This window comes from Pelophylax lessonae (genome assembly GCF_965119305.1).
Source record: "Pelophylax lessonae genome assembly, chromosome: 4".
Classification (NCBI taxonomy): Eukaryota; Metazoa; Chordata; class Amphibia; order Anura; family Ranidae; genus Pelophylax; species Pelophylax lessonae.
Genome location: NC_138771.1, coordinates 547,817,247 through 547,844,574, shown reverse-complemented (window position 1 = coordinate 547,844,574; position 27,328 = coordinate 547,817,247). Strand labels below are relative to the sequence as shown.

The 27,328-nt window shown below is 45.0% G+C and overlaps 1 protein-coding gene across 2 annotated transcripts in view; it reads left to right on the top strand.

Moving 5' to 3' along the window:
• KANSL3 (KAT8 regulatory NSL complex subunit 3) overlaps window positions 1–27,328 on the top strand; it is a 202,539-nt gene that overhangs the window by 8,540 nt on the left and 166,671 nt on the right. For both annotated transcript variants that reach the window (XM_082256923.1, XM_082256924.1), the window contains exons 2-4: window positions 16,170–16,431; window positions 19,841–20,011; window positions 20,124–20,214. In XM_082256923.1, coding sequence (XP_082113049.1) covers window positions 16,190–16,431; window positions 19,841–20,011; window positions 20,124–20,214 — 504 coding nt within the window. In that variant the 5' untranslated portion in view covers window positions 16,170–16,189. The remainder of the gene's footprint in view (window positions 1–16,169; window positions 16,432–19,840; window positions 20,012–20,123; window positions 20,215–27,328) is intronic.

Genomic DNA, 27,328 nt, shown 5'->3' with positions numbered 1-27,328 from the left:
GGTGATCACTAGATCCCAAGGTTTCGCCTACAATGACATCATATACCGAATCCCCATTTGTGAATACCAGATCCAAAATGGCCTCCCTCCGGGTTGGCTCCTCAACCACTTGTTGCAGAGACAACTCCAGTAGGGAATTTAGAATATCTGTACTCCTGGTAGAACTTGCTATTTTGGTTTTCCAGTTTATATCTGGAAGATTGAAATCTCCCATAATGATAACTTCTCCTTTCATTGTCATTTTAGCTATTTCTTCAACTAGTAGATCATCTAGTTCTTTAACTTGACCAGGTGGTCTATATATCACACCTACACGAGTTACTGCATGATTAGCAAACTGCAACGTAACCCAAACTGACTCTATGTTGGCCTCACCAACTTGTATTAGGTTAGATTTAATGCTATCTTTCACATACAGGGCCACTCCTCCTCCTTTCTTGCCTACTCTGTCTCTTCTGTATAAAGAGTACCCTGGTATGGTTATGTCCCAGTCATTTCTTTCATTAAACCATGTCTCCGTAACAGCCACTAAATCTACATTCTCAGATTCCATTATTGACCCAAGTTCATTGATTTTTTTACCTAAACTGCGAGCATTTGTAGACAGGACTCTGAGCTTATCATTTCTTAACCTCTGTGCTTCTGACCTGTTCTGGCATTGTTTCGGGGGGCAATTGGACTCTTGTATTTTCACTCTTTTGCCCCCCCCTTCCTAGTTTAAATACTCTTTCGCAAATTCTTGGAGTTGTTCACTAAGTACATTTGTTCCTTTGAGAGAAAGGTGCAAACCATCTTTTTTGTACAGTTCCTTTCTATTCCAAGTAGAGCTATCATGAGAAACAAAGCCAAATCCTTGCTCTTGACACCATTTACTAAGCCATATGTTGAACTCCTTTATGCGCCTCTGCCTATCATTCTGAACATTATGCACAGGCAGAACTTCAGAAAATGAAATGGTGGATGCAAAATGCTGTATGTCATTTCCAAGTGTGATAAAAGATTTTTTCACCTCTGACATTTCATTGCAAGCCAGGTCATTTGTCCCTAGATGGACAAGAACATCCCTTTTACTATCCCCCCGGTGGCTGGGGGCCTGTCAGGGCACATGGGACTTCCCTTTAAATGTCTTTCTGTGCACCTTTGGTGGCCCTGAGAATCAGGCTGACTTTTAAGAAGCATGTGTATGTTTTCCCATTCATGTCTTCCAGGCTAAAAGCTCTGAAACTGTTTTCAAGAGAAAGTGTCCTTCATGCAAAGCAAAGTTGTCGGAAAGTTGGAAAAAGACACTTTGCCAGGGATGTATTGATGCACTAGTAAAGGAAGAAGCATCTACAGTTTGTGGCGATTTAGTCGCATCTGTGAGGAAGGAATTGGATGCTACCATCCAATCTTTTCGGTCATCCCTACAGGACCCTGCCCTGAGTCAGCCATCAGCCTCACTGTCCTCTCAGGGTTCACAATTGGTTCCTTCGGTGGGGACAGAAGGGGTTCCTTCCACCCAAGGAGATAATTCCCCCTCACATTCCAAGGAGGATTCAGAGGAAGAAGAGGAGGGAGGGGCACAAAGCAGGCCCACTAAATACAAACTATCCTTAGAGCAAGTGGATGGTCTCCTGAGGGCAGTTTACGTGGATGGTCTCCTGAGGGCAGTTTACATCACCCTGGGTCTAGAGGAGGAAAAGAAGGAACTGTCCCTACATGACAAAATGTATGCAGGCTTGGAAGAGCCTAAGGGCCGTATCTTCCCAGTGCATCAGACCATCTCAGATGCAATAAAACATGAGTGGGCTGATCCGGAAAAGAAAACCTTCTTCCCTAAAGCCTTTAAAAGGCGATTTCCTTTTGATGAGGACCCAGGAGCTCCCTGGAATAAGATGCCAAAGATTGATGCAGCCTTCTCCCAGGTTTCTAGGTCAACAGACCTAGCATTTGAAGACATGGGAATACTGAGGGATCCCATGGATAAGAAGATGGACCAGCAACTTAAGAGATCCTGGCAATCCATCATGGGGAGTCTGAAACCTGCCATGGCAGTAACCTGTGTGTCCAGGAATCTGGAATACTGGCTTAGCCAGCTAAAAGCACACATCACAGCAGACTCACCTAAACAGGAAATTTTGGATTCCTTTTCCACGCTCTCCACGGCCATAGCCTTCATTGCTGACGCTTCAGCAGAGTCAGTGAAGATGACAGCAAGATCTGCAGCTTTATCCAACTCAGCCAGAAGGGCTCTTTGGTTAAAGACATGGCCTGGAGATACAGCTTCTAAAAATAAGCTGTGTGGACTTCCTTTTCAAGGGGATCTACTATTCGGGCCTGGGCTAGACTCTGTTCTAGATAGAACAGCAGACAAAAAGAAGTCTTTTCCTGTGAAGAAGAAACAGGCAGCAAAGAAGCTTTTTCGACCTCAAAAAGCTCAGCAAAATAGCAGACCCCAGGAGAAGAGAAGAAACTGGTCGACACAAAAACCCAAAGGGAAAGGAGGTGTTCTCTTCCATCCTCCTGTGTCAACCAACAAAACACAATGACAAGACATTGCCGGTGGGAGGAAGATTGAGGGAATTCCTCCCCTATTGGGCAGCCATAACAGAAAATCAATACATTCTGGGTATGCTGTCCCAAGGCTACAACATAGATTTTTCAGAGACGCCACCCGAAAGGTTCTTTGTCACAAACCTCCCAAGAGATGCAGAAAAAGCCCTGGCTATGATGGACCTGTTAAAGGACCTGAGGCGACAGGGAGTTGTCTGTCCAGTTCCAGTGGAGGAACAACATCAGGGATTTTATTCCCACATATTTTTGATAAAGAAACCATCGGGGGATTTTCGTCTTATACTGAATCTGAAACCATTAAACAGGTCAGTTCTGTACAAAAAGTTTCGAATGGACTCAATTCTTACAGTCAGAACCCTGTTAACAAAAGGATGCTTCATGGCATCAATCGACTTAAGGGATGCTTACCTACATATCCCTATTGCCCCTCGCTCACAGAGATTCCTAAGGTTGGCAGTAAATCTGGGAAAGGAAATGCTCCATATCCAATTCAAAGCACTCCCTTTCGGGCTATCATCCTCCCCTCGTATTTTTACGAAGGTAATGGCAGAGTGTCTAGCTCCCCTCCGCCTTCAGGGAATCTCTGTGGTGCCTTACCTGGACGACCTGCTTTTCTTTGCCCCGTCAAAGGAAAAACTTCAAGAGGACCTGCACAAGGCAAGAGGTCATCTAGAAGCTCTGGGATGGATAGTGAACATCAAGAAATCGAATCTCACACCGGCTCAGCGGGTTCAGTTCCTAGGGTTTCAGTTATGCTCTGTGGAACAAAGAATCTTCCTACCAGAAGACAAACAGGTCAAAATACAGAATTTGGTAGCAAGGCTACAAACAAATCAGTGGTGGTCGATCAGAGAGATCATGTCAGTCCTTGGAAACCTGACTGCATCAATTCCAGCTGTCCAATGGGCAAGGCTGCATTTTCGACCACTCCAATATTTCCTCCTCAGAATCTGGGATCACAATCCAGAGACTTTGGACTTAAAGGTAAAAATCCCCACCAAGGTCAAGAGGTCCCTTTGGTGGTGGAGAAATCGGATAACCTTGTCTCAGGGTTTGGCCTGGTCCTTCCCGGCAGACCAGAGGTTAACAACGGATGCCAGCAGGTGGGGGTGGGGAGCCCACTGGAACCAAAACCTGGCACAGGGGGTTTGGTCTCAGACCGAGACAAGAAAATCCTCAAATTGGAAGGAATTAAAGGCAGTCGGCCTAGCCCTAACTGCCTTCTCTCAAAATCTTCAGGGGACTCATGTTCAAGTCCTTTCAGACAACGCCACTACAGTGGCATATCTAAACAAGCAAGGGGGCACAAGAAGCAAAACCCTACAGCTTTTGGCAACGGAAATTCTGCAATGGGCGGAAAGGCAGTTACTTTCCTTGTCAGCAATCCACCTAAAAGGTACACTAAACAGTGTGGCGGATTATTTAAGCAGGCAGAAGATCCGAGAAGCAGAATGGAACTTGAACCCAGAAGTCTTTATGTTGATAACCAAGACTTGGGGAAAGCCAGAGGTGGATCTGTTTGCAACGAAAGAAAACGCAAAACTTCCACTTTACTTCTCACTCCACAGAAACGACAACTCTCTGGGAGTAGATTCCCTGGCACATCCCTGGAGGTTCAGGTTGGGGTATGCCTTCCCCCCCCTTCCAGCTCATTCCGTTGGTATTGAGAAAAATCCAAATGGAAAGAGCCTCAGTGATTCTGATCACACCTTATTGGCCCAAAAGGGTTTGGTTTTCGACTGTCCTTCAACTATCAGTCAAACCTGCTTTCTCTTACGTCCTCCGACAGTCGCCGCCTCTTCATATTCGTCACATATGGGGTATTAGACTTTGCTCCGAAGGAGTAGCTAGGCAACAGAATATGTTAACAATAAAGCTTTAACATATCCCACCCTCAAGGGGTGGTCCCCTCAGTCAATACCCTCCTACTTCCTGCAACCATATCTCAGTTTTAATGTCTAGCTTGTCAGGAGTGGCTGGCTCTCTCTGTGCTGGGACTTTTTGTCCCAGACTCTTTCTTCTTTTTGATATTTTGTTTGAGTTTTCTCTCTACCTTTACTTAGCTGTTATTTTTGTCAGCATTAGTTAGTTCTTCGGACGAAGAGGATCATGCGGACTGGGTCTCGGGCTGATCCCCCTGGTCGCAGGTCGTGGGTCAGTGGCTTCCCAGTCTGCCATCGAGCGTTCAGCCAGGTAACGCTCCTGGCACGGTGAACGACCCATCCCTGTTCGGTGCAGGGATGATTGGTGAGGTGGCTACCTCACCGGACGCTGTGCGGTTTCTGAACCGCCATTGTGTGCGTCTTGAATTGCGACTCTCCCTGCCTCATGTGCAGCGGCTTGTTCGCCTGTGCGGGTTCCCCACGCCATGTGAGGTAAGTGTATCTATGTGGGGACCTGTCTGTCTGGGGGGGGTCTCAGTCTGGGACTGTGTAACCTGCCTTTAATCACACTGCTTGTCTCCCTATATCTCGGCTGCATGCTGTGGGCTGCAAGGGGGGGGGAGCTGTATGACACTGAGTATGTCAGGCTGGGCAGTGTGAGGAGCTGTGTGCTGTGGGGCATGTTTTTAATGGCATGTTGGGGCATATACAGCGATCGCTGCGGCGATCTAACATGTATCCATATAATGGGATAATATTGTGTGTGATTTTATGCACTGTGGAGCGGCGATTTCGGCGCCAAACGACGCCATTTTACCGGCGCCCGCTCCGGCCGCATGGTTTACATGCACGGCGGCCATTTTCTTGTAGCCTCCATAGGCTTACATAGAGCGCCCTGGCAGCATCACTTCCTCTCTCCTGGAAGCACCGATCGAGGCAGCAGCAGCAGCGGAGTCTCCTCAGGTTTTATCCTTCTATTCCTGTGTTCCATTGCCTGTATTCAGTCTGTATATTCCCTGTGGGGGTCTCATTGTGCCTGAGTGTGGTGCGGTGGGCTGCGCTTGCCGCGCTTGCTGTAAGGGGGCAGTTAACCCTTGGTTGTCTGGCATACAGGGGCAATGGATTCTCAGGAGGGCAAGTTTCCCACAGTATTGGTGGAAAGCCAGGGGACCGCTGTTTCCCCCCCAGGGGGGGATTTGGCCACTATTGTGGCTGGCCTTGCTGCACAGGTGCAAATGCTGGTGGCTGCTCAATCTACTAAACGGCCCAGAGTTGCTCTGTCCTCTGATTCTGAGGGTGAAGGTGATGGGGCTGTTCTGGCGGGGACCCCCCTATCGGGGTCCCGCTCCTCTCTTGATCTAGTGGGGTCTGAGGTAGAGGCTGAAGTTGAGGGGGTTGATAATTCTCCCCCTGGCTCGCCTGAAGAGCTTGCAATCATGGATGAGTTGATTGCTTCCATTAAGCAGACGCTACGTTTGCAGGACGAGGTGTGTCCCCCAGCTGCCTTGGCGGCTTATGGGACGCAGAGAAAACGCAGGACACCGCAGGTTTTTCCCTGCAATGCTGATTTTCAGCGCGCTGTTAAGGACCAATGGCGCGATTTGCGCAAGCCTTTTGCGGTACCAAGTAAATTTAAGCTGCGTTATCCTTTCTCGCCTGCCACTGATGAACGGTGGTGTGTGCCCTCCGCCAGTGGATCATGCTATTGCGGTTTTGAACAAAGCCACTGCGATCCCTGCAGAGGGATCCCCTGTTTTCCGTGATGCCACGGATAGGAGACTGGAGTCTCTTGCCCGTCATACTTATTCTGTTACGGGTTCTATGCTTAAGGCTCTGTTTGCTTCTCTCATGGCGGCCCAGGCGATCGCAAGTTGGACGCAGATGCTTAGGCGCGTCCTAGTGGCCGATTCGGCCTCGGCGGCGACCCTGGACATGGTGGATCAGATCCACCAGGGTGTCATGTATCTGTGTGATGCGGACCTGGACCTGATTCCGTTGGCCGCGCGTGTGCACAGCGTGGCGGTGTTGTCTCGCCGCCTGGTTTGGTTGAAATGTTGGTCGGTGGACCAATCTTCACGTAAAACCTTAGCCAATCTGCCTTATGATGGGTCTCGCCTTTTTGGGGAGTCCCTGGATGTGTTGATTAAGGGGATTACCGGGGGTAAGAGCACTCTCTTGCCCCATTTCCCCAAGGCTAAGGGGGCTTCTGGGAAGAAGCATGCTCATTTCCGGCCCCCTCAGGGGTCCTTTCGTGCCTTTCGGCCGCACTACAAGGGCAAACCGTTCAAGGGCCAGGGCTCTCAGAAGAAACCCTGGTCTGGGAAACAGAAGTCCGGCCAATCCGGACCTGCGGCCCATAACAGTTCGGCCTGAAGGGGCGCCCTCACCCAGTTTTGGGGTGGGGGGACGCTTGCTCGGTTTTCTTCAGCCCTGGTTGGCCCGTGTGCGGGACAGATGGGTTCTGGAAATCGTTCGATCTGGTTACAAGATCGAGTTTCTCTCTCGGCCAGAGAGCAGATTTTTTCCCTCAAATCTACAACTGTCTCCAGAGCGCCTGCGGGATCTGCACCTGGCGGTGCGGGACCTGAGGGCTCAGGGAGTGGTGGTTCCGGTGCCTCATCGGGACAGATTTCGGGGGTTTTATTCCAATCTGTTCACCGTGCCCAGAAAGGAGGGCAAGGTTCGTCCGATTCTGGACTTGAAAGCTCTGAACCGCTCTGTGCGGGTTCGCAAGTTCCGCATGGAATCCCTGCGCTCGGTGGTGGCTGCCCTGGTTCCGGGGGAATTCATGGCCTCCATCGATTTGAAGGATGCGTATCTTCACATCCCCATATTCGAGGGTCATCAGAGATACCTTCGATTTGCCATTGCGGAGGATCACTACCAGTTCGTGGCGTTGCCCTTTGGGCTCGCCTCGGCTCCGCGGGTCTTCACCAAGGTGCTTGCACCGGTTCTGGCATTATTGAGAGCCCAGGGCATTTCTGTCCTGGGGTATCTGGACGACATTCTGATTCGGTCTGCGACCAGTCAGGGTCTGGAGAAGGACCTGTCTGTCACGATGCAAACTCTGCAGGAGTTCGGTTGGACGATAAATGTTCCAAAGTCGACACTGAGTCCGTCGGTTCGTCTTCCCTATCTGGGAATGATACTGGACTCGGTGCAGGCGAAGGTCTTCCTGCCGGAAGACAAACTCAGGACTCTTCAGGAGGAAGTCAGGTCCCTCAGGGACGTTCCGAACTCGTCTCTGCGGACGTGTATGAGATGTCTGGGATTGATGGTCTCGGCTTTCGAGGCGATTCCTTTCGCGCAGTTTCACACGCGGGGTCTCCAGGCGGAGATCTTGTCCAAGTGGGACGGGCGACCTCAATCTCTGGATCTTCAGATCTCGTTGAGTCATCGCACCAGGGAAAACCTTCTGTGGTGGCTCCAGTCCCCGTTGGTGTCCGGGGGCAAGTCGTTTCGTCCGATCTCGTGGACGATAATCACCACGGATGCCAGCCTGTCGGGCTGGGGTGGTGTTTTGGGCGTTCTGTCCGCCCAGGGGACCTGGTCGGAGGGGGAGTCTTCCCTCCCGATCAACATTCTGGAATTGCGTGCGATAAGGCTCTGTCTTCATCGCTGGACGGACCGGCTGCAGGGCTGCCCGGTTCGGGTGCAGACGGACAATGCCACGGCGGTGGCCTACATCAACCACCAAGGGGGCACCAGGAGTGCCCGTGCGGCTCGAGAAGTGGCCGACATTCTGTCTTGGGCCGAGACTCATGTCCCGGCGATAACGGCGGTTCACATTCCGGGAGTGGAGAACTGGCAGGCGGACTATCTGAGCCGCCAGACCCTGGATCAGGGGGAATGGTCTCTCCACCCGGCTGTCTTCCAGATGTTGTGCGCGAAGTGGGGTCTTCCAGATGTGGACCTGTTCGCGTCTCGCCTCAACTACAAGGTGAACAGGTTCGTGGCAAGGACGCGCGACCCTCGGGCAGACGCGTCGGACGCGTTAGTGGCCCCGTGGCATCAGTACAGGCTGATGTACGCATTTCCACCGATCCAGTTGCTGTCCCGGTTCCTTCGCAGGTTACACTCGGAACGCAGCACGGTGATTCTTGTGGCACCGGACTGGCCTCGCCGGTCCTGGTACGCAGACCTCGTGAATCTGGCGGTCGACGCCCCCTGGCGTCTGCCTCTTCGGGACGATCTACTGTCTCAAGGACCGATTTACCATCCTGCTTTACAGTCGCTGGCTTTGACGGCCTGGCTGTTGAGACCGAGGTCCTGAAGGAGAAGGGTCTCTCTCCAGAGGTTGTTCATACCTTGATCAACGCGAGGAAGTCTTCCTCGGGAAAGGTTTATTACCGTACTTGGAAGGCCTATTTTGCCTGGTGTGAGTCCAGGGGGTTTTCACCCCGCACGTACTTGGTTTCCCGTGTGCTGTCTTTCCTTCAGACGGGTGTCGATCAGCGTTTGGCGCTGGCTACGATAAAGGGTCAGGTGTCTGCGCTGGCCGTTCTGTTTCAACGTCCCGTGGCTTCCAACTCCTTGGTTGGCACTTTTATTCAGGGTGTGCGGCATCTGGTTCCTCCTAGGAGGGATCCTTTGCCCCCTTGGGACTTGAATCTAGTCCTGTCTGTGTTACAACGTGCTCCTTTTGAACAGATCAGGGAGATCTCGTTGTCTATGTTGTCCAAAAAGGTCGCCTTTTTGGTGGCGATCACTTCGGCTCGCAGAGTGTCGGAACTGGCGGCTTTGTCCTGCAAGTCTCCGTACCTGGTTGTTCATTTGGATAAGGTGGTCTTGCGACCTAATCCTTCTTTTCTGCCGAAACGAGTTTCGGAATTCCATCTTAACGAGGATATTGTTTTGCCTTCGTTGTGCACGAAGCCTAAACATCCAAAGGAGGTGAGATTGCATTCTCTGGATGTTGTTCGGGCGATTAGGGTTTACCTTAAATCGACTGAGTCTTTTCGAAAGACGGACTCCTTGTTTGTTCTTCCAGAGGGTCCTCGGAAGGGCATGGCGGCTTCCGCCTCTACCATTGCCAAATGGATCAGACAGACCATTGAACAGGCCTATGCCTTGCAGGGGAAGGTTCCCCCTGTGCCTGTGAAGGCGCACTCTACTAGATCTCTGAGTACGTCTTGGGCCTGTCGTCATGGGGCTTCTGTAGCCCAGGTGTGTAAGGCGGCGACTTGGTCGACCGTACACACTTTCACAAAATTCTACAAAGTAGATGTTCAGGCATCGGCGGATGCTTCCTTTGGCCGCAAGGTTCTTAGTGCGGCTGTTCCCTAGGGTCCCTTGTTGGGGACTCCTGGCTGTTGGGATAAGTTTTGTATCCCCTGGTTTTTTGTCTTTTCCTGGGTTGTTGCTCCTGTTGAGCACTTATTTTTGCTGTTGCCCAGCTGGTTTCCTTCCTTTGGTAAGGTTCCTTTCTTTGATGTGGAGACTGCGTTGCCTTTCGGCGCGGATGCGTTTCCCACCCCTCATGTTTGCACTGCTTTGGGACGTCCCCATATGTGACGAATATGAAGAGGCGGCGACTGTCAGAGGACGTAAGAGAAAACGGAATTTTTGTAAAATCTTACCTGTAAAATTCCTTTCTCTGAGTCCTCCGACAGTCGCCGCCCCCGCCCCTCTTTTGGGGTTTGAATGTATACTCTACTGCTATTCCACTAAAACTGAGATATGGTTGCAGGAAGTAGGAGGGTATTGACTGAGGGGACCACCCCTTGAGGGTGGGATATGTTAAAGCTTTATTGTTAACATATTCTGTTGCCTAGCTACTCCTTCGGAGCAAAGTCTAATACCCCATATGTGACGAATATGAAGAGGCGGCGACTGTCGGAGGACTCAGAGAAAGGAATTTTACAGGTAAGATTTTACAAAAATTCCGTTTTTCAGCTCCCTCTTCGTCAAGACCTACTGCTTCAAGGTCCAGTCTATCATCCAGAAGTGGAAAAGCTAAAGCTCACCGCCTGGTATCTGAGGAGCAACTGCTGAAAAGGAAAGGATTTTCAGACGCATTAATTGCTACTCTACTTTCCAGTAGGAAAAAAGTCACAAGGAATATATATGCAAAAGTTTGGAAGACATATAATACCTGGTGTGAATCGAAAGATCAAAAATTGAACAGTATTACTTCAATTTTGGAGTTCCTACAGGAGGGCGCAGGAAAAGGTTTGGCAGTAAGTACCCTCAAGGTACAAGTTACAGCCCTGGGGGTATTCTTGGAAAGGCCCATTTCTTCAGAATCTTTAATCATCAGATTCTTCAGGGCCCTTACCCGCTCCAGACCAGTGCCTGTCAGAAGCTTCCCCAAATGGGACTTGTCGGTGGTCCTTCAGGCCTTCACAAAGGAACCTTTTGAACCACTAGAAACGGTTACACTAAAAAACCTTACCCTCAAGACGGTCTTCTTGGTGGCAATAACATCAGCAAGAAGAATCAGTGAATTACATGCTTTATCAGCTATCGAACCTTTCTTGTCCATATATCCAAACAGGATAATTCTCAAGACGGATCCAGGGTTTCTCCCAAAAGTAGCTTCAACGAGAAACCGCTCACAAGAAATTGTGTTACCTACCTTCTGCCCTAATCCATCAGGAGATAAGGAAGAAAGCTTTCACTACCTAGATGTAAGAAGGGTTCTTATACACTACTTGGAGGTTACTAAAGAGTTTAGATCATCAAACTCTCTTTTTGTTCTTTTCTCTGGCAACAAAAAAGGTCGCCAGGCATCAAAAGGATCAATAGCCAGATGGCTCAGATCCGCTATTTCAGAGGCTTACTCCCAAATGAAATTGTCTCCCCCGCAGGGGATCAGAGCTCACTCTACTAGAGCGTTAGCCACTACATGGGCAGAGAAAGCTGGTGCCACTCCAGAGCAAATCTGCAAAGCGGCTACGTGGTCAAGCTACTTTACATTTGCAAGACACTATAGGTTGGACCTTTTGGCAGCTGAAGATCAGGCTTTTGGCAGAAAGGTCCTGCAAGCTGTGGTCCCTCCCTAAATTGAGTAAGTCTCGATAATCCTCTCTAAGGTGCTGTCCTGAAAGACGTTTTAGGGAAAATTCAAGTTAGACTTACCGGTAACTTGTTTCCAATAGTCTTTCAGGACAGCAGGAGGATCCCGCCCTATTGTATAAAATGTATTGCTGTGATTAACCATATCTGTTTATGTGTTCCAGCATGGGCCGGAGGTACTCTTCTACAAACTGATGAATGGTGGGAGAAGCCTCCTTTTAAAATCTGGTGGATGGGGTGTTTCCTGATGAGGAGAGGGAGGAGCCATCTCTCTAAGGTGCTGTCCTGAAAGACTATTGGAAAACAAGTTACCGGTAAGTCTAACTTGAATTTTTATGCACCCAAAGACGGTTACGGAAATCGCTTTCCAGAGAGAAACTGTGCAGTAGATTTAAAAAAAAAAAAAAAAAAATTTGTCCTTTAGCAATTGCAGTATTCACACTGTAAGTAGCCTATAAATCATACCTGACCTGTCACATATTTAAAGGGGTAACTCCATTTTTGCAAAAAAAAAAAAAAATAGCATATACAATTGCTAGGTAAGCCATATTGAAATGTAATGGTAATAAACGTTACCTTTCCTTTTCAAACCGGAAGCGCTTATTTTCTGCAATATTTAATAATATTCAATGCAAAATGGCTATCTGGAGGCATTCTGTAGAAAATTGGTTTACAGAATGCCTCCAAAAATGTAATTTCCTGCTTGATTGAAACACTTTACACTAAAGCCTCGTACACACGCACCGATTGTTGGCCGTGAATTTTCGGCCAACGTCCGATCGGCCGATTGTCGGCTTGTTAGTATGATGCTTCCGACAACCGACTGCGACTTTTCGGCCAAACAAAATCTGGTGTGCATGCTATAAAACTTTTGTTGTCCGTCAACAGAACGGCCGATTGTTCGTCAGTCAGTACAGATTTCGGCAGACAAAAATCAGATGAGCAAGACTGGGCTGGCTCAGAGAAGAAAAAACACACGGAAAGTAAACCAGAACATGACATCACTTCTGCAGTTGGTTGTTGTTGGCCGACAAAATTAGTGTGCTGTCTAGAGCACATTTCAACCAACACAACAACACTGGACAAAAGACGGCCAATTGGTCGGCCAACAATCGATGCGTGTGTACGAGGCTTTAGACACAAGTGAGATTTTAGGCATCCTCTGTATTATAAATGTAATTTTTTGTGAGATACCCCCTAAGGGTTTATCACTTTAAAGAGATGCAGACACTGCAACTTTTCCCATCGGGACACCTAATGTGCTTCAGCTGATTAAAATTACTTAGTCCCACTCAGAAACACTCTGCTTGAGACATTGTTTAAAGGATAAGTTCACCTATTGTAACATGTTACACCCATATTAAGGGTGTAACGTTGTTACACCCATATTAAGGGTGTAACATGTTAAGAACGGACTGGTCCCCACACCTCCCCGATTCCAACTGTGGCAACTAATGGGGTTCTTCTCCCTCCCTGAAATATGTACTCCTATTTAACTATAAATTCTGATTCAAAAACTCTTAGTAGTGATGGTTATTAAATATTGAAGTGCTAGACTTGTATCGTGGAGTGATTAAAACTCATATGTGAACTGATCAAAAAAGTGCTAGTGCTGAAAATGTGCTGAATTAAGGTGCAATAAATCTATAAATGGCAACAATTAAGTTGTATAATAATACTACTACATATGTAATATTATGTGTTTGTGCTAATCTGCAAATAATCAATTAATATTGTGCAACAAAATTGCAACCAAAACTTCCTCCAACAACAAAGTGCAGGTGCAATAAATATTGAAAAAAAAAAAGTGCTCATGTAGTTCAATAATTTACATAAATATTATCAAAAATTATCCGCAATCAATGATGGAATATACAGTAAATATGTGAAGAATAGAAAATTCATTAAATAAAGTTCATATTGCAATCCTCCAGTGACCAAGTGCAAGCAGTGCTAGTCATCAAATCATAAAGTGTTCGCAGTGTTCAGAGGTGAGGATCCTTCCACCACAGTGCTTAATGATTCTGCTTAGGTAAAACTCACCAGATATTCTGCTGGTCAGATCATGAACCAGCAAACAAGCATAAACTGCAATCAATATCAGCCTGTAATACTCTCTCCTTTTCTGTTGCTCAATCACCCCAGAATGGATATTAATTCATGATGGCCCACATGAGGGAATATAGAAAGGGATACCACACATAGTGTAATACTGTATGATATTTCTTTATTGAAAAAAAAAAAAAAGACCACTCACATTTGGTGGTGTCTGCCAGACACTAGGAATCTGCACATGAGAAATCCATCCACTGTTCGGATCCCATTGCAGAGACTCACGAGCAGGGATACAGTGGAGTGGAGCTCGTGAGTCTCTGCAATAGGATCCGAGCAGTGGATGGCTTTCTCATGTGCAAATTCCTAGTCTCTGGCAGACACTACCAAATGTGAGTGTTCTATTATTGTTTTTTTTCAATAAAGAAATATCATACAGTATTACGCTATGTGTGGTATCCCTTTCTATATTCCCTCATGTGGCCCATCATGAATGAATATCCATTCTGCGGTGATTGAGCAACAGAAAAGGATAGAGGATTCCAGGCTGATATTGATTGCAGTTTATGCTTGTTTGCTGGTTCATATCATGATCTGACCAGCAGAATATCTGGTGAGTTTTACCTAAGCAGAATCATTGAGCGCTGGTGGAAGGATCCTCACCTCTGAACACTGCGAACACTTTATGATTTGATGACTAGCACTGCTTGCACTTTGTCACTGGAGGATTGCAATATGAACTTTATTTTTAATGAATTTTCTATTCACATATTTACTGTATAATCTATCATTGGTTGCGGATCATTTTTGATAATATTTATGTGACGAACGCCCATTTGCTGGGACGTTCGCCATGGGCTACTGGAGGTGTGTGGAGGCCAAACTCCTGCCCACGGACTATGGGCCCTGGCTTGTAGGGGAGTGCACCTCTGTGTGGGGGTATATGCTGGAGGACCGTGGGAGTGGTGTTGCTTTGGACTCGGGTCCATGTCACCCCAAGATACAGACTCTTAGACTGGGATCAATGTTACAGGCCTAAAGCTGCCTGTTGCAGCAGAGGACTTCTGCACACAATGAGAGACTAAAGAGATGCTAATGACGTCTTTTGTTTTACCCTTCATTGAGCTTAGGCTGATGTTTGGGGGGGAATTGAGGGGCCAGGTCACTGCATCACGTGAGATTCTGGAGACCTAAGACAGAAATACTTGGTCCAAGTATTGGGGATCTGTTACAATTTATGTAAATTATTGAACTACATGAGCACTTTTTTTTTTCTTTCAATGTTTATTGCACCTGCACTTTGTTGTTGGAGGAAGTTTGGTTGCAATTTTGTTGCACAATATTAATTGATTATTTGCAGATTAGCACAAACACATAATATTACATATGTAGTAGTATCATTATACAATTTAATTGTTGCTATTTATATATTCACCTTAATTCAGCACATTTTCAGCACTAGCACTTTTTTGATCAGTTCACACATGAGTTTTAATCACTCCACAATACAAGTCTAGCACTTCAATATTTAATAACCATCACTACTAAGAGTTTTTGAATCAGAATTTATAGTTAAACAGGAGTACATATTACAGATATTGCACTTATTTCAATCCTTAATTATTACTTACATAGTAATGCTATGGTTTAGTGGCTGCATCTCTGATAGTGTACCCTTATTGGTTAAAGGCCTACTACATATCCTGCGTGTTAGTTCCTTTATTAATTAATTCTTCTCCCTCCCTGCTAGCTGTCACAATTTTAAAAAATGTGGCAGAGTGCGGGTTCGCCCACCCGGCAGCGTCACTGATTGACAGGGCTATGTGCATTGAAAACAACAAGGTTCGGCAGCCTTTTCAGCTGTCGGCTTATAGTTTTCAATAAACTACTATGGCGCTATGAAGCGCCGTTATAGTTCATTCATGCTTCCTGTCTTGTATCTGCTTTTCTATGCGCGATGTAGGAGGAAGCAGATACACTGGCAGATCTGCAGGAGACCTGCATGGCACCAGCAATCTGTTGATCGCTGATGCAATGCTTTACAGGCTCCAAAAAAAAAAAAAAATACACATTATTTTACCTGCAAAAAAAAAAAAAACAGGCGTTTTATTATTTTTTTCAAAAAGTGAACTTATCCTTTAACAAAGAGCTTTTCCTTAAGGGCAGAAACCGGTAAGGAACCTGCAAAAAAAAAAAAAAAACTGTTAAAATCTATGCAATGTACATTGATTACCCAGAGGGGAATTTTTTTTTTTTTTTTCTCAACAAAAGTGGAGTGGATAAAATTGGCTGGATCTAGATTTACTATAGTGCATTTGAATCTTAAAGATGCGCAAATGCTTGCTTTTCCTATATTCCTGCAATGCTCTGTTCAGCCTCCTGGTGTAGCAAAAATGCCTGGTACTTTTGGATTTGGAGGAACATACGGCTGATGTGGGTATGGTATAAGAGCCTTAGCATTTATACTGTGCTCCCTTTCCTTGTTCTCAGCAGTTGAATGGAGCAACGATCTGCATGGATGTAAAGTTTAGCTGTGTAAGTTGAGCAGGTATGAACTCTGTTTAGCTGATGAGATATGATTTCCATATCCAAGCCATATTTGGGAGAAGTGGTAGTTAGCGGTACGATCGCATAACAAAGTGTATATACTCTTTTCATTTACAGGTTTTGTTATACTGTGTCCCATGCCTGGGGTCTGTGGTGTGGCAAAAATGTCACACAGGGCAAGTGAGCGAGACCTGCAGTCTTCAGCGCGTAGAATGGGCACATCCCTTCTTTTCCAGTTGTCTGTGCATGAACGAGAGTTGGACTTGGTATTTCTTGATCACAGCTATGCCAAGCCTTGGAGTGCCCACCCTGATGCCAGCAATGCCCGTCCCACACGTACCCTTTTCATCACTCCTCGTAGACAGCAGGAAAGTGCCATGTAAGTTTTACGTTCTTTGTAATAATTCCAAGAAGACAGTTTGAGAATGAATGTGGTTTGTTTCAACTTTTTTTAGAAAAATATATTCTATTTTACCTCTTGCTGCTGACATAACAAATATGTGCAGCAGCAAAGATGGTGGACCTTCATACCTACATGCTGCACATATGTGCCCATGGGCAGCCAAGGGTCCTGTGCTGAGAGCACACTTCCTTCACACTCTCAGCACAATGACTAAGCTCTGTCGGACAACTCCTGGTCTCTCATAATGGTTGTGAGCTGGCATGGCTGGCTCCCGATCATGTGACAGCGGTCACTTGATCAGGAAGTCCTTTCCGTCCCCTGGACATAAAGACCCAGTTACAGGTACACCGGTGCTGGGTGGGAAAGGGTTAAAAGGTTTATGTACTGTGTGTGAACCCTTTGCAATTAACTGGTTTTCTGCAGTAATTTGCCATACAATGTGATCTGACACTCATCTGAGTCACAACAATAGAAAAACACAATGGGGTTGATTTACTAAAACTGAAGAATGCAAAATCTGGTGCAGCTCTGCATAGAAATCAATCAGCTTCCAGTTTTTTTTTTGCATAGTTTTAATAACCACCTGAATTGCTCCCATGCACAGCTGCACCAGGTTTTGCACCCTCTAGTTTAGGTAAATCTACTCCATTGTATTTAAGTTGATAACACACAACCACATCTATTTTTTCACGTACTTGTTGAACACCCCCATTAAACAATTACAGTTCTAGAGGAAAAACTAAGTGAACCCATAGACTAATTTCTTCAACAAAAGCTGACTGGATAGAGAACATGGAAGACTGGGAAGGAAGGATTTTCCAGGCACATAATGTAATTTAAAATCGTTATTTATTCAAATTCGATATAAAAAAAAAAAAAAAGCTGACTGGAGTTCGTATTTTGCACACCTGAAATCCAATTAATAAAGGACATTAAATATGTGGTTGAAAATAAGGCTGGCCATACATTATACAATTTTCTTGTACAATTTTCCTTTAGATTTGTCAAAACCATATACAGTAAAACCTTGGTTTGAGAGGAACTTGGTTTGAGAACGCTTTGCAAAACAAGCAAATTTTTAAAAAAAAAGTTTGACTTGATATACAAGCGATGTCTTGATATACAAGTAGCGTTAGGTCACAACTGGGTATAAAAGAGAAGAGAGGCGCCTCTAAGTGTAGCAATATTGTTACATTTAATGAAGGTTCAATATTTAGCAGCTCACATGGTTGATGATTAAAACAGGCACATCTAAGTATGCAGGCATCCGGGGTAAAACTTTCCACATAGACCATCCTCCATACTGCCATCTTCATCACACCCTTCCACGCCGCTGCGCTCCAAAGTCTCGCTTTCAGATCACTCTACTGCAGGGTAGTCTTCCCAATCACAATTGCAGACTGACATCGGTGAGAGCCAGTGGTTCAGAAGATGGTCTATGTGGACAGCTTTACCCCGGATGCCTGCATACTTAGATGTGCCGCTTTAATCATCAGCCATGTGAGTTGCTAAATGTTGTACCTTCATTAAATGTCCCCATACTGCTACACTTAGAGGCGCCTCTCTTCTCTTTTATACTCTGTAGCTCCTGCTGGATTTTGCTTCTAATCCCCTTGTGGAGGCTGCCATTTGTGGATGGACATTTTATGATGACACAACCTATCACATTGCTATAATCTTTGTATATAGACTATAAACTGAAAGACTTATGAATAAATAGTTGTGGAACGGATCATCTGAGTTTTCATTATTTCTTATGGGAAAATTTGCTTTGATATACGAGTGCTTTGGATTACAAGCATGTTTCCGGAACGAATTGTGCTCGCAATCCAAGGTTTTACTGTAATATGAGGTCAAACCTAAACACTTTCAATTTTTATGTAATCAGGCAGGCCCTTGCACTACATAGTTGAAAGTAAATCTAAAGGAAATTCAATACGAAAATTGTACAGTTTAATGTATGGCCAGCTTTACTTTGGTAGAAGACATTCAAACATTTTAGAAACTTTGTTCATAAGAAGCATCGGTTGATGTGAACCATACATTGCAAAACCGCTAAAGGCATCACTGGAACTGGCAAACATTCCTGTTCATGAATCTACCATATGTACATCTTTGAACATGGTGTACATGGCAGAACACCACAGAGGAAGCCGTTGCTCTACAAAAAAAAAACATTACTGTGCACCTGAAGTTTTCTAAAGAGCACCTTGGCAAACTGCAACCCTGCTGAGAACATTTTTTGTGAACTGATGAAACAAAAGTTTAATTGTTTGGGCAGAATACTCAGCACTATGTATGGCACAAAAAGGGCACAGCTTACCAGCATCAAAACATCATACATCATGATTTGGGCTTACTTTGCTGCCTCAGTGCCTGGACCACTTGCCATCATTAGGGGGAAATTTAATTCCCAAGATTACCAAAATATCCTACAAGGTAATGTTTGGGTTGCTGTCTCCCAGCTGAAGCTTAGTAGAAGTTTGGTGGTGCAGCAGGACAATGGCCACTGGTTTCACAAAAATGGAATGGTCCAGTCAGTCTTGTTCACACCAGACATCCTACAAAGTAGGGCTGCACAATATTGGGGAAAAAAGAACATTGCGATATTTCGTTTTCAACGATAAATATCGCGATATTTCTCTTTGTTTAATGCAGAAGACGGATTAGGCAGAGTTGGGACTTACAGTTGTGGCAGGAGGTAGAAAAACACAGCCCGACGTGACATCTGTCCCACACGTTCCCTCTGCCGCCCTCCTGGAGCTAGTTCTCTTGACGGAGCGGTGAGCGCGGCACAGCGAACCAATCACGTGGTAGCGGCACAGGGAACCAATCAGATGTGCAGGCACGCGTGATTGGTTAGCTGTGCAGCTGCTTACGGCACGCTGCTCACCGCTGAACGTGTGGGACGACTGCCAGCACTGTGAGTCCTCCCCCGACTTCTCCCTGCCTAATGGTAAATATCGCGTCTTTGGCGATATGAATATCGCCCACGCCTGCAGAACGATTGTCGATATCATATCGACTATCGTTCAGCCCTACTACAATGTGTCTGAGCTGAAGCAGATTTTTAAGGAGGAATGGTCAAAATTCCTCCTGAACATTGTGCAGGTCTGATCCAGAGCTACTGAAAGTGCTTGCTTGAAGTCTTGCTGTCAAGGAGGTTATACCAGCTATTAACCCACTATGGTTCACTTACTTTTTCCTCCTGCACATTTTATGGTAAATTACTGCAGAAAACCAGTTATTTCCACGAGGTTCACATACATTTTTTGCCACTCTAAATTAAATTGTGGCAAAGACAATATACCGAAATAGTATGGATTCTAATAGTTGTCATTGTGTTGGCCTGAATTGTGATCATGTTGTTTTTACCACTTTGCAGTGAGGCAGATGTTCCAATTGATGTTGAGACTGTCACTCCCATTTCCATGCCATTATATGATAACCAGAAGGCTCGCACTGTCATGAATGAGTGTGAACGTCATGTAATCTTCGTGCGAACCGACACTGAAGCTCCTCCACCACCTGATGACTGGGAAGATCACCTTAATAGGTTAGTCTTTGATGTTGTATCAAAGCAAATTTTTCAAATGATTAAGCATATTTTGGTTGATGCTTGTAGTTCTCATCCTTTTTATTGTGGTTTTATTATCAATTGCTGTTAGGATTGGTTGGAGTACCTCGCAGAATAAGCTTTTTAACAAGGTTCTGAAAGCTTTACAAGCTGACCGTCTTGCTCGACTTGCTAATGATGGTGTAAGTACATGTGCCGTTATTTTTTTTTTTTTTTTTTTCACTGATCTTGTATTGCACTTTAAAGTAAAGAGGACTAAAAGTCCACAAAATCATCAGGGAGGAATCAACCAGTATATTAATAAAGCGCTTCATTGAAAATACAAAAAATGATCAATATAAAAAATGTGAGATCTCCGACATGGCAAAAGATTAAAATGACAAAGTTTTCATAGTGGACAGACGGGAGCTTCTGACGCTCATCCATGCATACATCAGAAGTTCACCCAAACCAGAATATGATCAATTTGTGGCACTGGTGTAAAGAACTAAAAAATAGGGGTTATTCCAAGGCTGACTGTCGGATGCAAGCAGGTGAGGTTAACACAGTGTTTTTCAACCTTTTTTCACCCAAGGCACCCTTTACAATCTGGCAGAATCCCGAGGCACACCAACCAAAAATGTAGAAAAAATTAAATGTTTACTTACGTCAATGGGATACTTGAATCAAGAAAGAAGTTTATTGAGAAGACACACACAAAAAAAAAGCATACTTCTTGTACACAGTCAACAAGTAACAAAACAAAGTATGTAACAGCCTGAATTCAGGAATTCAACTATAGGCCAAAGCCAAAATCAACATATCAAACCATGTGCATCAGAACAACATCCCAGCAACCCCCCCAGTACAAAACCAGCAGGCGATCCAGTATCCAGTCCATTGGAGCCATACCAGGGGAGCTTAACTACACCCCCAGTCAATGGGATACTTGAGCCTGGGACGATCCACACAACCTCTCTATTCTTGCAGGAATAGATGAGAGACAAACACGGAGCTCCTGGTCCACAGCCCTAAGTCGCTCTCTGTACTTGTTCTTGATGTAGGTTAGGCTTGAAAAGCTCAGTTCACACAAGTACGTAGTAGAGAAGGGTAGCAGAATTGTAATGGCGGTACTTGAAACTACTGAGTACTCACTATTCAACGATATCCAAAATTTATCCAAAGCCACATCTTGAAATTTTATTTGTAATGTGTGATCTTCCCTGATCTCTGCCAGTTGCTCTTGTGCCGCTAGTGGCAAGTCTTTTGAGCTTTCCAGTGCACATGAACTCCAAGGGTTACGGACCCAGTCAAACTCTGCAAAAGCTTCTAATGGAAAATAGTGACTAAACCTTTCGTTGAGAATTTTTAAGTGCTGAGAAATAAGATCAGAAAGTGTGCTGCCGTTTGAATGTGCATTGCACAGGGGAAACATCTCAAGACTGCCCTGTTCTACAAAGGAGCGCCAGAGTGTCAGCTTGGATATGAAGCCACGTAATTTGTCAGACGAGGTGAGAAGATTTTCTTCTTTACCTTGCATTTTAGCATTTAGTTCATTCAGATGTCTAAAAATATCAGCCAGGTATGCAAGTTTTGCACACCATTGCGTGTCTTCCATCAATTCTGCATATGTAGAATTCTGTCCTATTAGAAATGTTCTGATTTCTTCTCTCAGCTCATATACTCGGTCCAAGACTTTTCCCCGTGAAAGCCAGCGGACTGCGGTGTGTAACAACAAGCTGTGATGTTCTGCTCCCATTTCTGCACACAGAGTTGAAAAGAGACGTGTCTTTAAGGGCCGTGCCTTGATATAATTGACAATGTTCACTGCTCCATCCAGTACATCGGACAGTTCTTTTGGCAGGGTCTTTGCAACTAGTGCCTCCCTGTGAAGAAAGCAGTGAGTGCTTCGCACACTGGGGTTCTGAACTTTGACCCTGCTGATGAAGCCCTTGGCACTACCCATCATGGCAGCAGCGCCATCAGTGCAGACACTGATACAGTTCTTCCAGCCTAATCCGCCCTGTTCAAGATACTCTGTTGTCACACGATAAATCTCCTCTCCAGTGGTTTTCTCAGGTATCGGTTTGCAAAAAAAAAAATTCTCCGTGATATGGTCCTCATCTATGAATCGAACATTTGCCAAGAGCTGAGCATGCCCACTTATGTCAGTGGATTCATCAATTTGTAAGGAAAATTTCCCAGTAGATTTGATTTTTTTCAAAAACCAGGTTTTCAATATCTGCAGACATGTCATTGATTCGCCTTCCAATCGTACTATCAGACAGTGGCACTTTTGCAATTTCTTTTGCTGCTTGTGGGCCTAGCATTGTGTTGACGATTGCTGTGCATGCTGGCAAAATAACTGTTTCCACAATTGTGTGTGGCTTCTTAGCTTTGGCTACTATCTCGGCCACTAAATAGCTAGCCTCCAGTGCTTTCTCTGACACTTTTGTACTCTTTATCATGACCTTGCTCTTGTCGTTTGTGTTGACGTTTCAAACGAATGAAATATTCAGGTGCCTTGCTGGCTAGTGAAGGATGATTTGTTGTCAGGTGTCTTTTAAGTTTGCTTGGAACCATTGCTTCATTTGATAATTTCATACCACATATCACACACATAGGGAGAGGGCATGATGAATCCCCTGTACAGATGAAACCATATAAGTATTTGTCATCATACTGTCTTTTCCTTGTCTTGATGCTGGCCTCCACTACCCTCTCTGCTGAGGTACTTGTGGATGATGAAGTTGATGGCCCAGATTCAGAGCTGGGTACTGGAGCCTTTCTTTGCAAAAAACGTTCCATGCTAGACCATCCAGTAGTTTGTAGCCGCAGAGTTCTGTATTCTGTAATGCAGAGTACGGAGTTCAGTACGTTGTACCACAGAGTTCAGTAGTTTGTAAGGCAGAGACGTCTTCACGTTACAAAATTTTAAACTGCAAACTGTGCATTCAGAGTTTAGCAGTTACAAACACAGATCAGGGAAAGTAGCAGTTATGCATTTAGCAGAGACTCTAGGGGGGCGATCGATGCAAATTTTTTTGCCACATGGTATTTACGCAGTGGTTTTGCCAACACATTTATTTTTGGAAACAAAAAATTTAATGAGTAGAAACAAATCACAATATATACCCCGATTTTTTTGTATAATATTAATAAAAAATGATGTCAAGCTAAGTAAATAGATACCTAACAGGTCGCCGTTTAAAATTGCGCACACTCGCGAAATAATTACAAACTATGGTACTCCATTTCCAAATCTCCATAGGCGACACTTTAAATGCCTTTACAGGTTACCTATTTAGAGTTAGAGCGAGAGAAATAATTCTACTGCTAGACCTCCTCTTTAACATGTGTGGTGATACTCACATGTGTGGTGCAAATACTGTTTACATATGCGTTGGCGACTTACGAATCCATTGGCTTCAGCGTGCAAGCGTGGAAGGTTGGGGGGGGGGTGCTTTAATTTTTTTTTTTTTTTTTTGTCTTTTTTTTTTTTTTTTTTTTTCACTGTCCCTTTTTTTTTTTTATCACTTTTATTGCTATTACAAGCAATATAAACATCCCTTGTAATAGAAATAAGGATGACATGTCCTCTTAGTGCCGGTTCACACTTATATCGCATAAGTGTGAACCGGCACTAATGCGAATTCGCAGCCTGTTCCCGCATCGCACACGCACCCCCGGCAGTTCACACTGCCATATGCGATACGCTGGGGGTGTCAATGTAATGTTAACGACACCCCCAGTTTGATCGCATATCGCAGTGCGATCGTGCAGTTCGCACAGGATCGGATCGCACAAGTGTGAACCGCTGTGCGATCCGATCCTGATGCGGCTGCCAAAAAGGGTCCCTGTGCGTGTTTGGTGCGGCTGCGGTGCGAATTTAGCCATACAAACTGTATGGCTAAATTCGCACCGCACAGCCGATCGCATGTAATGTCGGAGCAGTGCGCTCCGACATTACATGCGAACCCCGCACACGCACAAGTGTGAACCGGGGCTTAATGGAGAGATCTGGGGTCAAAAAGTTTAAAAGCAAAAAATTTAATTAAAAAAAAAGCAATTTTTATGTAACGGAACAGAAGCAGATGTGCAAATGTATTGTTAATCGAAACTGCACTTTTTTTTTTAATGTTGTATTCCGCTTGCACATCTGCTTCTGTTTGGCCGCAGTACAGGATACCCGCGGTTTTCATGTGCGTTTCCTGAGGTTTCCTACTTCTATTATGTCCCTCATTTTTTGTGTGCTTTCAGAAAATGCACCAAAAATGTAGGACATAGTAGAGGTTTATGAGAAGCCACAGATAACGCACATGAAAACAGCGGGTATTCTGCGCTACACCTGCGCTGCGGCCAAACTGACGCAGATGTGCAAGCAGAATACAACATAAAAAAAAAGACATGCAGTTTCCATTAACAATAATACAGATGATTGTTTTTTTTTTTTTTGCTTTTAAATGTAATCATCTGTATTATTGTTAATGGAAACTGCATGTCTTTTTTTTTTTTATGTTGTATTCTGCTTGCACATCTGCGTCAGTTTGGCCGCAGCACAGATGTAGCGCAGAATACCCGCTGTTTTCATGTGCGTTACCTGTGGCTTCTCATAAACTTCTACTATGTCCTACATTTTTGGTGCATTTTCTGAAAGCACACAAAAAATGAGGGACATAATAGAAGTAGGAAACCACAGGAAACGCACATGAAAACTGCGGGTATCCTGCACTGCGGCCAAACAGAAGCAGATGTGTAAGCGGAATTCAACATTAAAAAAGAAGTGCAGTTTCCATTAACAATAATACCGCATTTAAAACCCCCATATCTTATATATGTATATTTATTTTACATAAAATGAGTAAAGAATTGGTGATTACATTTAAAAGCAAAAAAAAAAAGCAATCACCAATTTTTTACTCTTTATGAAAAATAAATATACATATTTAAGATATGGGGGTTTTAAATGCTGTATTATTGTTAATGGAAACTGCACTTCTTTTTTAATGTTGTTGCAATCAGAAGCACATGTGCAAGCGGAATACAACATAAAAAAGAAATGCAGTTTCTATTAACATTAATACAACATTTAAAACCCCTGTATATTTATATTGGTGAAATGGTAAAAAAAAAAACAGGTGACAGTCCATCCATTATTAATATTCTCATGTTATAATAATTAATAACTCACAAAGCCACTCCTGTTCTTCTGCCTGAACTTGAGTTGAATAGCGCGCCAGCAGCAGCTCCCGGGACCGCGGCTCTCCCAGCAAGCACTTGCCGATCCTCACATAGCAACCGATGACGTCATCGGTTGGCATAGACGCTGTCGGGAGGACAGCGCAGCTTCCGGATCGTATATGGCAGCGGGAACGGAATTTAGCCGTCCCGTCTGCCACAATCAGTATGTAGAACTGTAGTCTTTAAATATATCTGCAAGGAAAATATTTATTTCATAAGATTGATGCACATTTGGGACATTTGGTCGCGGTACACCTGGGGACTCCTCACGGCACACCTGTGTGCCGCGGCACACAGGTTGAGAAACCCTGGGTTAACATGCAATAATAGTGCTAGGAGAAAGGCTGCATGGGGGTTAGTGAGTGTCCTATGGACGGTTGTGAGCAGTTGAAATCTGTAAAGACTCCCCACTCCCTGACAGCACTGATGTACTCCTATGACTCATGGATTGGATCAACTTCCATATAGGTTCGTCTTCCGTGCACTCCACGCGAGCTTCTTCTTTGCTGAAGAAGCTCGCGTGACGAGCGAAACACGTCAGCATGACGTTATCATGTTTGTGATGTCCAACTCTAGACTGGACTCTGCAGACACCCATACCCACACCACTCAGCAGCTGGGAGATACCGCATGTGCGGAGAAGCAATAATGAGGGGTCCACAGAAGAGGAACCTATATGGAAGTTGTTCCAATCCATGAGTCATAGGAGAACATCATCTCTGCTGGGGAGTGGTGAGACTTTACCAATTCCAACTGCTTACAACCGTCCATAGAACACTCAATCACCCACATGCAGCCCTTCTCCTAGTACAATTATTGCACGTTTACTTCACCTGTTTGCATCCGCCCTAAGACCGGTCCACTCAGCCAGGCTAGCTGTTGGGATCTCACTACACCACTGGTGTTTAGTGTTAACTTATGTACAAGGGATATAGTTGTTTAATATACTGCCATCTTGTGGTCATTTCGGTTACTGCATCTTTTTCAGTGTTCCCTCCTATTCTATGATGCATTTCCCCTTCCTGTTTAGTTAGTGTGGAGGAGAAAATAAAGTACTGAGTGCCTAACCACGTCGTGTCTGTGGAGTTTATCAATGGTAGCAGAGGATGGTTTCCAACTATAGAGTACCACCTAAGTTTGACGAAATCAGACCATACGAGTGCTGGAAAAATGAAATTAGTATTTGGAAACTTGTTACGGATTTGGACAAGAAGCAGGCACTAGCGGTGGTGTTAGGGCTCGAGGGGCGAGCCAGAGAGACCGCTTTGGAAATACCCGCGAGCGATCTGAATGAAGACAATGGTATGGAAACCTTGTTAGCTAAGCTGGACTCTGTATTCTTGAGAGAAGAAAAAGACCGCGCTTATGAAGCGTACTCTCATTTCGACTCGATTTCCAAAGACAGCGCGATGTCCATGGCAGACTACATCATAGACTTTGAGCAGAGATACAACCGCATGAAGAAATACAACATGACCTTGCCTGGCGCTGTGTTAGCATTTAAACTACTGGACACGGCTTGTCTTGAAGAGAAGAGTAGGCAGCTAGCACTTACAGCGTGCACGGATTTAACATTTGCATCCATGAAGTCAGCGTTAAAACGGATTTTCGGAGGAAAAACCAGTGGAGCAAGTGGAGGCAGCTTGACTCAAGATGCTGCGTTTTTCACGGAGCAGAGGCCACCAGGTAAATTCAGACGGAACAACAGCCAGTCACAGAATAGACAGTGGCAGCCACAGCAAGGTACAAACCCGCTCGACAAATATGGTAAGCGAACAAAATGCGTAATTTGTCAGAGCACGTACCATTGGGCCAAAGACTGTCCTCATCAGAGAAATGAAGTAAAGCTAGCAGAAGATGAAAATGTCGAAGAGTGTAACATTACACTGTTTACAAAAGTTATGACGGACTCTGAGATCTTCCTAACTGAATCACTGGGATCAGCTATCATTGACACAGCATGCACACGTACTGTTTGTGGTGAAAAGTGGCTGGATAGTTACATGAAAGACCTGAGCCAAAGCCAAATAAACAAACTGATGCAAACAGAATCTTCAAGCTGTAGACCTTTCAGAT